This window comes from Capsicum annuum, unplaced genomic scaffold (assembly GCF_002878395.1).
Source record: "Capsicum annuum cultivar UCD-10X-F1 unplaced genomic scaffold, UCD10Xv1.1 ctg2101, whole genome shotgun sequence".
Taxonomy (NCBI): domain Eukaryota; kingdom Viridiplantae; phylum Streptophyta; class Magnoliopsida; order Solanales; family Solanaceae; genus Capsicum; species Capsicum annuum.
Window position 1 is genome coordinate 178,131 of NW_025826905.1, and position 14,805 is coordinate 192,935.

Consider the following 14,805-nt stretch of genomic DNA (forward strand, 5'->3'; position numbering starts at 1 on the left):
AGCTTTCATCTTCATCGTCTTTGAAAGGATCTTGGTGTTTTCAGAGACACCACGGTTGCTCACAATGCAGACTATCATCTCAATTTATATGCTAAAAATTTAATAGCTTTGGAGAATGAAAGGTTTTGATCTCTTCATTTTTCATTCAATTAAATGTGTATTAATTTTAAAAAAAAAGAAATGAATAATAAAGAATGCAAAGAAGCATTATTGATAATGTGGAAATAGCAACTTTTTTTTGGAGATTTTTTAACATAAAACAGCAAAATAAATTTAAAAATTTGAGAAAATAGATAAATAGAAATACTGATCATAGAGAGTGCCACATCAGCATGTATATATATATATATATATATATATATATATATATATATATATATTGATTTGAATTTTATTTATCATAATTATTTTCATTTTTCATAAAAGAAACATAAAACTCTTCTATATTTGGTTAACTTCTTTTTTGGAGGAAAAATTTTGGACCTCTACAAATAGAAAACCCCATCTTCTCATACCAACAACACAATAGTATCCACAATGTAGTCAATAAGAGAGTCTTGTTTAGGGAGAGATTTTCTCTTTAATAGTTTTTCTATGATTTGCAAACTATCAGCTTCCGCATGACGCACCATCAATTTCAAACCCAACAAATGATATCAGAGTCTACGATTCAAAGGTCCAATAGTTTGATGAAACGAGATTAAAGACAGGTTCAAAGCGGTTTCAAATCAAGATGCAACCAATTTGATGATAATGAAAATTTTTGTTCAACTACATGTGGAGAAGAAGTTTCAGCCATATTTTTAACATTCTTGCTGCATTTTTAAAAATAAAAATAAAATATAAATTTTTAATTCATTTTTAATTATAGTATTTTAAACTTCATTTTTAACCATGACAAGCAGCAATGATGAAGATTATGTGAAAAATCAAGATCATACAACTGAAGAAAAAAGATCAAATAATTATGTCAAGAAAATCAAGCAAAAAAATAGAGATTCGTTAGGGTTTTTGTACTCATTTTCTCACCAAATTTGAGTTTATTTTTGTTGAAAGAAAAATAAAAGTAATACCATAATTACTTTTATTTTTCCTAAATAAAAAATATAAAACTATTTCATATTTGATTAACCTCTTTCTTGGAGGAAAGGTTTTGGGCCTCTCTAAATAGAACACCTCTCTTTTCATATAACCAACACAATAGCATCCACAATGTAGTCATTAAAATAATCTTGTTTAGGGGGAGATTTTCTCTCTAATTGGTTTTATGCTTCTTTTATAGAGATAATACCCAATTACCCTCCTGAACTATACCCAAAAAGGTTATGCAATACCTCAATTTAAAGGGGTCCTTTGCCCCCTAAACTAATTAAAAGTGAAATTTTTACTCCTTTAGTTCCCATGTGGCACATACATGGCACACGCGTGGCACACACGTGTGCCTACGTGAACACTTAGTGTGTTGTGCCATGTAAGTGCCACGTATGTGTCACATAGGCACTAAAGAGGTGAAAATTTCACTTTTAGTTAGTTCAGGAGGTAATAGGACCCCCTTTAAGTTAAGGTGTGGCATAACTCTTTTGGGTATAGTTCAGGGGGCTAATTGGGTATTTTCTCCTTTTTATATTATGTTTTCATATATAGGTCAATTGGTCAAATTAGATATAATCATGCTTTTAGTATATCTTTTTTTTGTTATCTGATTTATCGCATTTATGATTTTTCTATTATTAATCTTCACATGATGCACTCTCAATTTCGAACCCAACAAGAATAATACATTAGTTGGAGAATGAGTTAATGGTCTCTTATATAAATTTAAATAATTCATTTTTCTTTTAAAAAAATTAGCTTATGAAATTAAAATAGACCCAAAAAAATAGCTTATGAAATTAAGTTACACCCAAAAGTCATATCTTACCTAGAGCCATCAAAATAGGCTTGGCGGCCCTTGAGACCGACCCAATGCAACCTGCTATTTAGGTAGGGTTGAGTTATGATTTTTAAACCTATTTAAAAATGGGGCTTATAAGCCCAGCCAAGTCTGCTCACTAGCTCTTGAGGCTTGACTGAGGCTAGGTTGGGCCAGCCCGTAGACTAAAAGACTATTAAATTAAAATTAAAAATATATGAATATTGTGAAAAAAAAAGTAATAACTAGAAATAGTAGTTACTGAATAAGTTTGATATCCTACATAATATTTAACATATTAAGTGTTAAATCTTAATCACCAAGTATAGATGTTTCATTTATTGTTTTTAATCAAATCAATCTTAAAATTAAAAGAAAAATGTTAGCAGAAGGAATTAAAAATATAAATTGTGATTAGTCAATAAATTCTAGCTAGTATCTTACACAACATTTTACTCATTTAGCATTAAATCGTTAATACTAAAATTTCTAACCCTAAATATAAAAATTGCAGTCATCATGAGGTATTCAAACATGTGTTACAACTACATAAAATGATAGCACAACATTACCCAAATTCAAAGTGATAATATTTTTATGTAAATTTTAAATATTATTAATTTTTGACATATAACGTTCTGATATTATTTAACTTATTAAATTTGCATATGAATTTAGGTGAAGGTGATGCTAATTAAGATAATTTGATCAACAAATTTAAATGTGCTTGACGATATATTAATGTTGAAAATAATACAAATCATCGTAAAATTATGTACTTTATCTAATAACATGTTAGAAATGTGAATTGATTGTTCTATTAGTTCAAATATAGATTGAAGAAGGAAATCTAATAAAAAATGATAAAAATGAAGGACTAGTCCGCTGGGTTAGGTTATACATTTTAAGGCCCTTTAGAGTGAAGGGCCAGCCCGTGTTAGACCCTCAAATTCTTTGACCCGTGAGGCTTGAACTGAGTTGGGTTGGGTCAGCCCATTTTGACAGCTCTAATCTTACCTTAAGGAAATTAGAGGAGTAATGGCACATGGAATTAGTAAGTTGCAGGGAGCAATGATGGATGATGATGGCTATTGTCTCCGTTGATAAGCACGTCTTTTTGTACAAAGAAAAAAGGAGAGATACTACATGAAACAGAGTATGTCATGTGAATTCGAAATCAAAATAATCCAAGATATGAATAAAGTGACTAAAATAAATAACCATTTTAATAAGTTATCAAAATAGGATAAACGTAATAAATTACTATGTTTTATCCTTATTTTAACGATAAAGTAACAGAGATGTACAGTGAAAACACTTATTGTAAATCGTAAAAAATTCTTACATTTTATAATTTTTTTGTAAAACATCATAAATTATTAGGCTTTACAAAAATTTTACGTTTTACATGAAAATTAAAAAAAAAATAATGTATTGTTAAATCAACAGCTTTGTGTCAACTTCAGTTAAATCATATACGATTTATGTAAAATTATTTTTTTTGTTATGATTTATATAAATAATCTCACCTAAACGATCCCCATCCCTTTACCCACACACCTTAGCTTTACCAATTTTACCTAACTGATTTATATAAACTATTTTTCTTAGTGTTGTTTATATTTTTTCCTCCGTGTTCTTATTTTGGAGGGACTTATCTGGGAATAATTTAAGTGGTTAACTACCTCCTTCAATGAAAATTTTTTCGTCACTTACTACCTTGTATGTATTTTCCCTTCTTGATATGGTAATTAAGGAAATATAAGGAGATGATTTAATAGGAATGAATGCTTTCCTCCACGAGACACTGAATAGAAGTTTAAATAATTCATTAATTCCTTCAGAAGTTTAATAAAATTTACATAAATTGTAACTTTTTAATACAATTGCACGATTTGATTAAAGTTGAGATAAAGTTGTTTTGATGATACACTGCTTTTCTTTAAAAAAAAAAAATTGGTAAAACATAATAAATTCTACACATAATAAATTCTTACATTTTACATAAAATTTATAAAACGTAAGAATTTTTTTATTTTAGCAAATAGAACTACGCGTCTTTGATTTAAAAAAAAAAACAAAGTTAATCTTATTTACAGCGGTCATCACATCTGTAACTACGAGGAAAACCTTTTATGTAAAAAGGGTTATAAAAATTATAAACAGTTTTCTAAGTTATGCCTATGAGTTTTGTAAGAATTTCTTAATTTTACTTTTCTGTAGACCTCATTATCCACATTAATGTGTATAATGAGATTGATTCTAATTATTTATTGTGTATAAATAGTTCGAATGAAAAAATTTATTGTAGATCCCATTATCCATGTTATAGTGTAATAAAATTGTTTAGAAGGTATGACACTTTATTTTAATTTACATTATATATACTAATAGCGTAAATAATTTTATACTATCAAAATCAATTTAATTAAAATATTATTGCGGGTACTTAAAAATAAATTACAATTACTATATAGATAAACAAAGCCTTAAATTCATTCATTGTGACAGTTGTTATGATATGATATAATTAAATAATTAAATTATGTTAGTTGGTGGAGTCCTAAAAAATCTTCCAACAAAGAATTCTTTATACTTTTATACGGTTTAAAGAATTTAAGAGAGAAAAATAAATGTATAAAGCGATGGAGACCGGTTGATAGGTGTATTGATTTAACAAAAATTTATTGATTTGACAATTCACTGTTCCTTTTTTGAATTTTTGTGTAGATTGTAGTTTTACAAAACTTTATATAAAACGTAATAATTTATTGTGTTTTACAAAAAAAATTATAAAACATAAGAATTTCTTACAATTTATAAATATTGTTTTCACTGTACATCTCTATTACTTTATCGTTAAAAAAGGGATAAAACGTATAATTTATTATGTTTAGTCTATTTTGATAACTTATTAAAAAGATGATTTATTTTGGTCACTTTATTCATATTTTGACTTATTTTGATTCTGAGTTCCTCTCGTGTCATGCACTCCAAAGATGATTAGTTTCTGCTGCTTGTTAGTACTACTCGATGGTAACCGTTGCCCCCAAACGCCCTCTTCTCAGCGTAAATGAGAAGAACTAATTAATACAAAACTCGTCAGTATAATTGCTTATTTGTTATAAAACATAAAATAAGAACAAGAAAAATAGAGAGAAAAGAGAGAGTAATTATTATTTCTCTTGAGGGATTCTCTTGATAGAGTCAATTAAAATAAAGGAAAACCCCTTTATTTAGAGGAAAAAATTAACCTTGGGGTTTCTAACTTTTTCATAAATAGACATTCACTATACATGGTAAAGTAGACATTCACTATATATGGTAATATATTTATAACATTCCCCCTTGAATATCTAATTGATAGATAATGTGCCTCGTTAAAATCTTACTAGAAAAAACTCAGTGAAAAAAAAAATCTAGTGAAGGAAAAAGAGTACACATATCTAACAATATGCATATAAGCTGCCTCATTAAAAACCTTACAAGAAAAACCCAGTGGGACAAAACCTCATAAGAAAAAAGAGTACAACGCGTATTAACTCCCCCTAATGAGAACATCCTTGAACCTTTGCATCCCGATCTTACGCATCATCTTCTTGAAAGTTGCAATTTGAGGAGACTTGGTGAATAAATCATCTATATTGTCACTTGAACAAATCTGTTGCACATTAACATCACCATTCTTTTGTAACTCATGTGTATAGAAAACTTTGATGAAGTGTGCTTCGTTCTATCTCCTTTTATGAATCCTCCATTAAGATGTGCTATGCATGTTGCATTATCTCTGTATAACATTCTGCGTACATTGTCACATTTCAAATCATATATTTCTCAAATGAGATGTATCATGAACCTCAACCATACATATTCTCGGCTTGCTTCATGAATAGCTATTATCTCAGCATGATTCGATCAAGTGTTAGATAGACTGCTTTATATATCTCCAAGATATGGCAGTATCCAATCATGTAAACAAATTGCATGTTTAAGACTGAGCTTTATGTAGGTTAGATAAGTACCCAAAATTAGCATAACTAACAAGATCAAGACTGCAAAACTAAGCTCATATCGATAGTTCCTTTTAGATACAGTAATATAAGTTTGATCTCATTACAGTGTCTCCTAGTAGGAGAAGAACTATACCTTGCTAACAAATTAACTGAAAAGTCTACATCAAGCCTTGTATTATTCGCAAGATATATTAGTACATCAATTGTACTAAGCTATGGTACTTCAGGATCAATTCAAATTTGGTATACTTCTCATTTCAGCAAATAATCTATTGATTTTGAAAACTCTCTAAGAGTTCTAAAATTTTTCCAGCTATAAAATTATACAGTATAAGGATTATAAATAAGTTTTTCAGAAACTCTTATATGCTTCAAACATTTTGAATCCTTAAAAGTTCTCATGTAAATTTTGTCAAGTGACAACTTAAATGAATGTAGAATTCAGAACCGCACAATCTTTCACAATATTGCATTAATATTGTATCAAAGATATTGATGATATATTATTTTGTATCTGTTGACAATTTAATATAACATTTTGAGATCTCATCATTTCATTATTTTCAGGTACCTAAACCTCTCATAAGGTTTTATGAAGTGTTATGTCGTAGGCTCTTCAAGAGCATATTACCTTCTTATTATGATTATTTGCTCCTTATCCTTTTCAAAGATTATTTCATTTGAAATCGATTGGTCTACTACGCTTCACACATGCATAGAATTTGTCCTTTATAGACACAAAATAGGAGCACTTGCAGCTTAAATATGAGATGGTTTTCAACATTTGACTTGAATTATTTTTTGAATGAGGATCTGATAATAATTCTTCACATATTTCTTAGCTGCTTATAATTTCCTCCTTATGTTAGGAAAACTAACATACATCCTTCATTTTCTTTGAGGAATCCATCCTTGTACATCATGGTATGTTCATTAATCTTATACCGCACATCAAAACTATTAGATGAAATAGTTGGTTTCTGACCTTGAACCAATTGAGAGGGAAGAAATAATCATAATTTATTGGTCTAATGCATACAAGTGATATTGTATGCAGCATATCATATTTCAGACCAACACATAAAGCTTTGTTCTCATTAACAATGTTTTAGCTATTTATCAAAGACATTCAATGTCAAACTATCATCATCAAGATGAATTGTTTTTCTTATACAATCTGAAAATTATGCTTTTATCTCAAATTTATTGAGCAAATAACTTTATGAATGTCAAACTACAAGTTGGGAATAAATATACATGTGATCATCTTATTGATGCATCTTTTTCAACATATCACATGATAGGTGAACGGGTCATATTCACTTTTTATAGTTTTCAGATTTTAAGGGATTCAATCCCAACATTAGTTGGTCCAACCAACTTATCATAAGAGCAAGCAACATTAAAAGTAATGAAGAATTTTCTAATACTTCAATATATGTTAAATACTCAGTATGCATATCTTTGAAATGTCGCAATCGTTCATGTCGATTTGATGAACTTTTATTCTAGCAAACTCTAAGTTACTATGACATGCACCTTTTACTTTAGTAAATTTCAGATTTACTATTACATGAATAAATTTTAGATTTTCTACTTTAGAAGTAGATTTCAAAATAACTATTCTCAATTATTCAACCTCTTTCGGAGGTGAGTTGTGATACCATCACAATCAAGTACACGTTTGCATTAATAAACTTTTCATTCTCCAAGAATAGAATATAATCGTGCCTTAAGACTATCAAATTCTTATAGCTTATAACCTCTTTCATGATATTGCTACTTCAGGAGCACATCGAGGCATATACATATCTTTCAAATATTCACTTCAAGAATGGAGCAAATTGTATCTTTCAGACTTATCATATATTGCTACCACATTCACTTCATGGAATAGAGCATATTCATCGAACAAGTTTCATGATTTTTTATTAAATACATATTATTTTTTCCTTAGCCATCATAATATCATTAATGTGGTGCATTGAGATTCAAACTCCACTTATTATCCATATAAAGACGTCTTAGTCATAACTCGGTGAGAATTGAACTCAACACCTTATCATCATTGTGTATTGGAACATTTAACCCAATGTCTTACCCTCTTAATGAGATGAGATTTAAATTTATCATCATATATTTTAATAATATTGTTCTTCATAAACAAATTTAAAGCATAAGTGATTTCAAATCAATTATTTTTTCTCAAATCCAATAATAATTATATCATTAGTAGCGAAAGACAAATAACATAAGAAATTAATAACCTTGAAATTACCTTTAGATTTATAATCTCACCTTGTTTGACAGAGTCTCATGCTGATAACATGTTATGAAATATAAAATAGAGAAGAATAAGAGTAGAGAGAGAAGAGAGGAGACTACTTTATTTCTCATGATGATTCTCTTGATGGAGTCAATTACAATGAAGAAAATCCCCTTTTATTTATAGGAAAAAACTAACCTTGGGGTTTCTAACTTATCCATAAATAAACATTCACTATAAATGGTAAAATAGACATTCACTATATATGGTAAAGTAGACATTCACTATATATGGTAATATATTTATAACATTATTTTAATTTTTTAGTGTAATTGCTACTTGTGTTTGATTTTTTTTATATTCTTATTCTTATTTTTTTTAATTAAATTGATTAATAAATATATTTTTTTTGGTATAAAAATTAATTAAATTAATTTTTTATATATTTTTATTAATAAAAACTAAATGAAATTTAACATAAAACATAAATATACATATATAGTTATAGTAGTTATCACTATAGCAAAGTTCGACTGTATTGGTAAAGAAATTGATCAAACATGCTCCTAATGTATTGGAATGTTTTAAATTTTTTATTTTAATCTATTGGACTCTGGCCGATGTTAATTTTTGAGTTAACAATATTATTTACAACAAAAACTTACAACATTTATATCAAATAAATAAATGTTAGATATTTATTGTTTTATATACCTTTTTAACACTTAACCATGGTCACGTAATATGCATTTTTACTTTGGTTTGTTTATTCTTAAATTAATTATTTTAGTTAGGTGCAAATATTTGGTATGGATTAATATTTACGGTTATTTGCCTTGAAAATTATCATGATTTCATCTCCGGCCAGTACTGTAATTTGTATAGCATAGTTTACGTTATATATCGGGAAAAGAGTTTTTTATTATATATTCTTGACTGAAGTGTTGGGAATTAATAAACTGTTGCTCAATCATTTTTCTTCCTCCTTTTTGAACTTGCTATTTCAACTTTTTCCTATTTATATCCATAATGCATAGGATGCTTGATGCTTGGAATTCCAGCATATATGATTGTCTTTAGGCTTTTTGCCTTTCCCATCTTTATATATTCAATAGCTTAGCTTTTAAATCAATCTCTATGTTGTTGTCTTCTTCATCAAGGAAAATTAATATCTCATGGACTAAGAAGCATAATTAGTCAATACATATCAAAGGACTAAAAAGCACAAATTTAATATAAAGCTAATCATTGATTATCCTGGCCCATGAATATTTTACAGCTCAATCAACGGTGAAAAAGAACTCTAAAACAGCTCAATAAAGTTGTTTCTCATCACCACTAAAGCTTGAGCCTGTTTAGTAAAGCTTAAAAATTTTTGATTGATTTCAAAAATACTTTTAATCGAAAGTACTGTTTGAAAAATACCTTTAACAACAATTGTAGTCGATCGAATTATTTGAGAAGCATATGTTACAAAATATCCAATAGAAAGACAGAGAAATAACAAAAAGAATCGAGTAAATGTATTTTTCATTATACTGTTGCAAGCTCTCTTTATACAACTGAGTTATAACGGTTAAGTGCAGATAAAAGGAACCAACGTAACTGATAGCTAAACACTTGCTAAACATATTATATTTTCTTAACTTTCTGACCAATAGGTCGAAATGAGTTCGAGTGCCTCGGGACCCGAACCAAAGGTCCACCTAACCTAAAATCGATATTTCGGAGCTGTTGGCGCAACCAAAATTTGCATACGAGATCTTTTTATTGATGTTTTCGTCTGGTGTCCATTTGGAACCAGAGAAGACATCTAAACAAAGAATTAACTCTAAAAAATAAACGAACTACCAGTCATCTCTAGCAAGTCATAATGACTTGAGGCAACTATGTAAAGGCTCTGATGGCGAAAAGCAAAAATATGAAAAATGACATGAAGGGTCATTACAATGAAGCACTAGCAACAACAACAATAGCGAGAGAAGAACAACAAGAAGAAAAGGAAAAAAAGGAAAGAAGAAGAAGAAGAAGAACTTGGGCAACTTGGGTTTTATGAGATAGGTTAAAGTGTAAAATGAAAAACTTTAAGGGCAACTCCTACACATGAGTCAAACCCCTTAATCTTTAGGATTAAATTGAAGGAATCTGGAGACCCCGAGTGGCTACGTGAACCTCGGCCACAAATAAGTTCAATCAGAACGACTCCGAAACTGTATATGTCACTCTTTTCTGTGAGCTGTTGAGTGGAATAGTATCTGTGGGCAAGTAGTGAGAGAGGTTTAGGATATGAAGTACCAAATATTAAACTGGACATGGATAATAAACGATTTGAAGCTTACTCGGGGTCAAGATAGCCAGCAGTGCCTTTGACAACAGTGCTAACATGAGTTGCATCTGATTGAGTTACTCGCTTAGAAAGGCCAAAATCAGATACCTTAGCATTCATGTCAGCATCTAGAAGTATGTTGCTGCTCTTCACATCACGGTGTATGATCTTTGGCTCACTTCCATTGTGCAAGTAATCCAAACCTTTACAAGCAATAATCAACCATTAAAAACTATGTAAAACATAATGCTACATCATACCACTATGAAATATCTGGGGAGGAACAGAATCCACAAAGCAACTGCATTCTTCTGGGGTATCTGGATCTTTTGGTTGTAGAAAACCATGCATTTTGGTACACAAATGAGATGAACTCGGAAACTCTTTCAAGTAATAATTTTTTTTCACAATGTATGAGGTAAAAGTACAGACAAAACGATGTTTATGTTTTGTGGACATAAAAATATTGTTGTTCATGGGAGTTCTCCAATTGAACATTAGTTATAATCATGTATTATCACTTTACACATACCTTTTGCAGCATCAACTGCAATTTTCAGTCTGCACACCCAGCTTAGTGTCAATTTCTTCCTCATTGCTCCTGGGAGAGCTATTAAGAGTTAGAAAACACTACTTGACAGAAGAGAATGATGGATTTAGAGTGAGAATATGAGTGAGATCATGAGTGACATACCATAGAGGTTATCAGTTAGTGATCCTCCAGGTAAATACTCATAAACTAGAATTTGCTGCTTTGACTCATGGCAGAATCCTTCTAACTACACAAGACTTGGATGACTGATACATGATAGAAGGGATACCTACAGATAATAAAGAAAGCTCTTACATCTCTTTTTTCTTTGTAGACTGGAACTGAACCAGCATGGCTATAGGGACAAACCTCATTCATAAAAGAATCAGCACCAAGTTGAGTTTTATCAAATCGAACTTTAACAGCAACTTGTCTACCATCAGGAAGCCTCCCAAGATAAACAGATCCAAAACTACCTCGGCCAATGACCTCTTTAAAGCTGTTTGTAGCAGCTTTGATTTCTTTGTATGAAAATACTTTTGCAGCATTCCAATTTTTCATTTCTGCTGCAGTTCCTATAATTGGAAAAGAAGTTCATGTTTAGAAGTAGATTTATCAATATTCCAAACTGTTAAAGGGAAGTTTTAACTTTTTCATACTTGATGCATATGTATCTCCAGTTTTTCTTCGCCTTATGTACAAGAATACAGATATAAAGACACCAAATAGAGCAAATACAGCTCCTCCAACTGCAAGTATAACTGCTAATCGATTATGGCGCTTGCGTTTTGTGGGTGCAAAGACAGTGACTTGTGGTGTCTCAATTGTAGGATTTCTTGAGAACTCATTGCATAACGACATAGTGAAGGAAAGACAAATTTCCTGATGATCTGCAAATAGGGGGGGAAATACAAATTGAGAAACTGATATGAGAAGCAAAAAAAAGGAAAAAAACAATGACGTTTTCAATTTCATACAGGACTTGTAAACTTCCTCTGTTCAAAGATTGTGGTAGGGGGCCTTGCAGCTTATTGTTTTCTAGATTCCTGAATGTTGCAGAGAGGTAAATTAGAATAATTCGTCAGGTGAAGTACTTTAATAGTTCAAAGTACCAGTATATATTATTCTCACTCACAGTAAGTGGAGGTCCTTAAGTTCTCCAATGCTATCAGGTACTGTTCCCTGAAAACTATTGTTATGCAAGTCCCTTCAAAAGAAAAACATTAATTTTAAAGACTATTGAACAGGACTAGCTAGTAACAATGAAGAAAATCACTGTCTGAATGCAAGCAGTGAGACTAACAAAACTTGAAGGTTTATCAAGTCTTCTAACTCTGAACCAAAAGCTGTAAGCTGATTAAAGCTCAAGTTCCTGCAAAGTTGAGCACACAACTTATTTTAGACAATGTTTTCCAAAGAACAATAACTTAGATTGGTAATTCAGATGAAGTATTAATTACAGCATCTTAAGATGTTGCAGGCTGCCGATGTTTTGTATCTCTCCAGCAAGTGAAGTATTATGCAAGTCCCTGCAACAAGAAGAACCTCAAGTTAGTAAGTCAAGAAAGTGAAAAAGTGGCTATTAAGTGATAAGTTGTTAAGATTAATGGCTAGTCTTACAATGATTTGAGATCCAGTAGGTCACCAAATGTTGGGCTGATTGACCTCAAGTTAACATCAAAAAGCTCCCTGCATTAAGTCTAACTTTAATATGTTTTGCTCTTAACAAAAATAAGACCAAGAGAAAGAAAAGGAAAGGAAAATGTCCTTCTATGGTAAGCTTTGACATACAATGAAGTTACCAGATTTCCTTCACATTCTATGTGTTCCCATGATTTAGGAGAGCATGGATCATCTTCCCAATCAAGATATAGACCAGTTGACTGCCGAATAACCTGGAGGGCTGAAACTGCAAGAATAAAAATTGACCAAAGCTGGTCCAATTGGTTCTAAGGGACTCCTTCAAAGGTCACATATTTTGATAATCAATGTAACTGTATTCGAACCTGTTGTTGAAGAAGTTTCTAAGGGAATGTCTAGGATCTCATAAACCTCAAGAGCATTGATATATGGATAGTAGTGGACAGTCTTCAATGTGATGTTCAAGATCTCAATTCCTTTCATTGTAAAGAACAGACTGCTGACTTCCCATCGATTCACTGTGTAGTTTGATCGAACAATATCCCCATTTATCATTACATCGAATGAAGGGGAGACAGGCAGAATCCCAGCAAAGTAGAGAACAATGTGGTAATCTCCTTGGTGATCAATGGGAAAGTTATATGTCATATCATTCCACCGTGCCAAAACTCTTCCTGTTTGAAGAACAGCCGCAGGAGGGCTCTCTTTCAGAACTGACATATTGAAATTGGCTTGAATATCAAAACCAGAAGACACATGAAATGGGCTGAAGTCCTCATCAGCATCCCAAATTCTATCATACTGATCAATCGGGTACCTTTACATAGCACAAAAAAAATTTAAACAGAGACTTAGGACTAAAACATAACATAATAGACAAGTGAGAGTTCTGACCTTAAGGACCAATTATAACCACAATTAATACGATAACATTTCCTCAGTAACTTATTAGGAAAATCTCCCAAGGCATTGCTGTAAGCTTCTTGAGGAAGTGGCCTAAGTTCAAGGGATGAAATGACTGGAAATCCACCATCTTGAAGAGAGTGAAAACATAAAGATAGAATGTCTTTATCAACTGGCCATATGAACTCTTCAATCCATGGATCGGTATTAGTAAGATTGACAGTGGTTGTAATAGCCCTCCCAAGAGAAACAGAGAATGCAGGTGACTTATTATGTCCGTCATAATCCTTATACACAAACTGGGTCCTAACAAGGACCAGGGATGACACATTCTTCAGTGGAATCTTATAACAGTTTCTAATTGAAGAATCAGGAAAGAACCTAACTGGGAGAGTAGAGGAGGAGAAACCCTCAAGAAAATTAACAGTAGTCATGTTACCAACTGAGATATAGGCACCATCTGGTGTCCATGTAATGTTGGAGGAATCAACATAGGTAGTATTTCCACCACAAGACAAGCTCAAGAATCCTGCACATTTCACTAACATAAGCAAGATTCTACCTCAAACCATCCATTTTCTTTTAATAGAATGACTACTGAGCACATACATACATGCATACATAACTTCAACTTTACACAAGCCAGAAAAGACAGAAGTAGTAAAACCAAGAGATAAAATGGATGAGTGATAGTTAGAGATATATATGTGCAGTAATTTTGAAAGTAGAATGAGTTTAATACAAAGAATTTTATATGTGAACTCATCAGGATAAAATTTTGGATCTGCCTCTGGTTATAGCGTACCTTCAGGATAGCAGAAAGCAACTGTGATGAAGACAGAAGACAGAAGAAACGTCCACGAATAGGAACACCAATGCAGCTCCATTAAAGAAGAGAAAAATGCTAGAGATAAGTGCCTTAAATACCAAAGAATTTGCCAAAAACTACTTAAGTCTGGAACTGAATCACTGAATTGAAGGGACTGAGGAGAAGGCAATAGAGAATATTGTCGACATGAAGCAGTTGCATCACAGAAACAAAAGAGAGGAAGTGAGTAGGAAAAGAAAGAGGAGACAAGAAGTCCTTTTCTACTTTCCTTTTCTGTTGCTTTGTTGACAGAGTTGAGTAAAGGAGAAGATTTGATTTTGACGGTCTTTGAAAATGTGTTCACGGACAAATGATTACACTGGTGTTAAGAGTGGGTTAGAGTA

General features: G+C 31.2%; 1 protein-coding gene across 1 annotated transcript; it reads right to left on the minus strand.

Moving 5' to 3' along the window:
- Positions 1-10,083: 10,083 nt before the first annotated feature.
- LOC107842714 (probable LRR receptor-like serine/threonine-protein kinase At5g48740) lies at positions 10,084-14,789 on the minus strand. The gene is made up of 16 exons (XM_047402418.1): positions 14,399-14,789; positions 13,585-14,122; positions 13,056-13,507; positions 12,841-12,958; positions 12,670-12,738; positions 12,510-12,578; positions 12,326-12,421; positions 12,185-12,256; positions 12,027-12,095; positions 11,925-11,939; positions 11,709-11,884; positions 11,419-11,624; positions 11,212-11,296; positions 11,050-11,118; positions 10,531-10,720; positions 10,084-10,446 (listed from the first exon to the last, which is right to left on the minus strand). The coding sequence occupies exons 1-16, from the start codon at positions 14,478-14,480 to the stop codon at positions 10,254-10,256; spliced, it is 2,499 nt and encodes an 832-aa protein (XP_047258374.1). The 5' UTR covers positions 14,481-14,789; the 3' UTR covers positions 10,084-10,253.
- Positions 14,790-14,805: the final 16 nt, after the last annotated feature.

Excerpts from the sequence above, each read along its gene's own strand:
- LOC107842714 (XM_047402418.1), bottom strand. The coding sequence starts at position 14,480 with ATGGAGCTGCATTGGTGTTCCTATTCGTGGACGTTTCTTCTGTCTTCT. Across the intron at positions 12,422-12,509 it reads CTGCAACATCTTAAGATGCT|GAACTTGAGCTTTAATCAGC; the intron begins GTAATTAATACT and ends TCAACTTTGCAG. Across the intron at positions 11,625-11,708 it reads TGGAGATACATATGCATCAA|GAACTGCAGCAGAAATGAAA; the intron begins GTATGAAAAAGT and ends TTCCAATTATAG.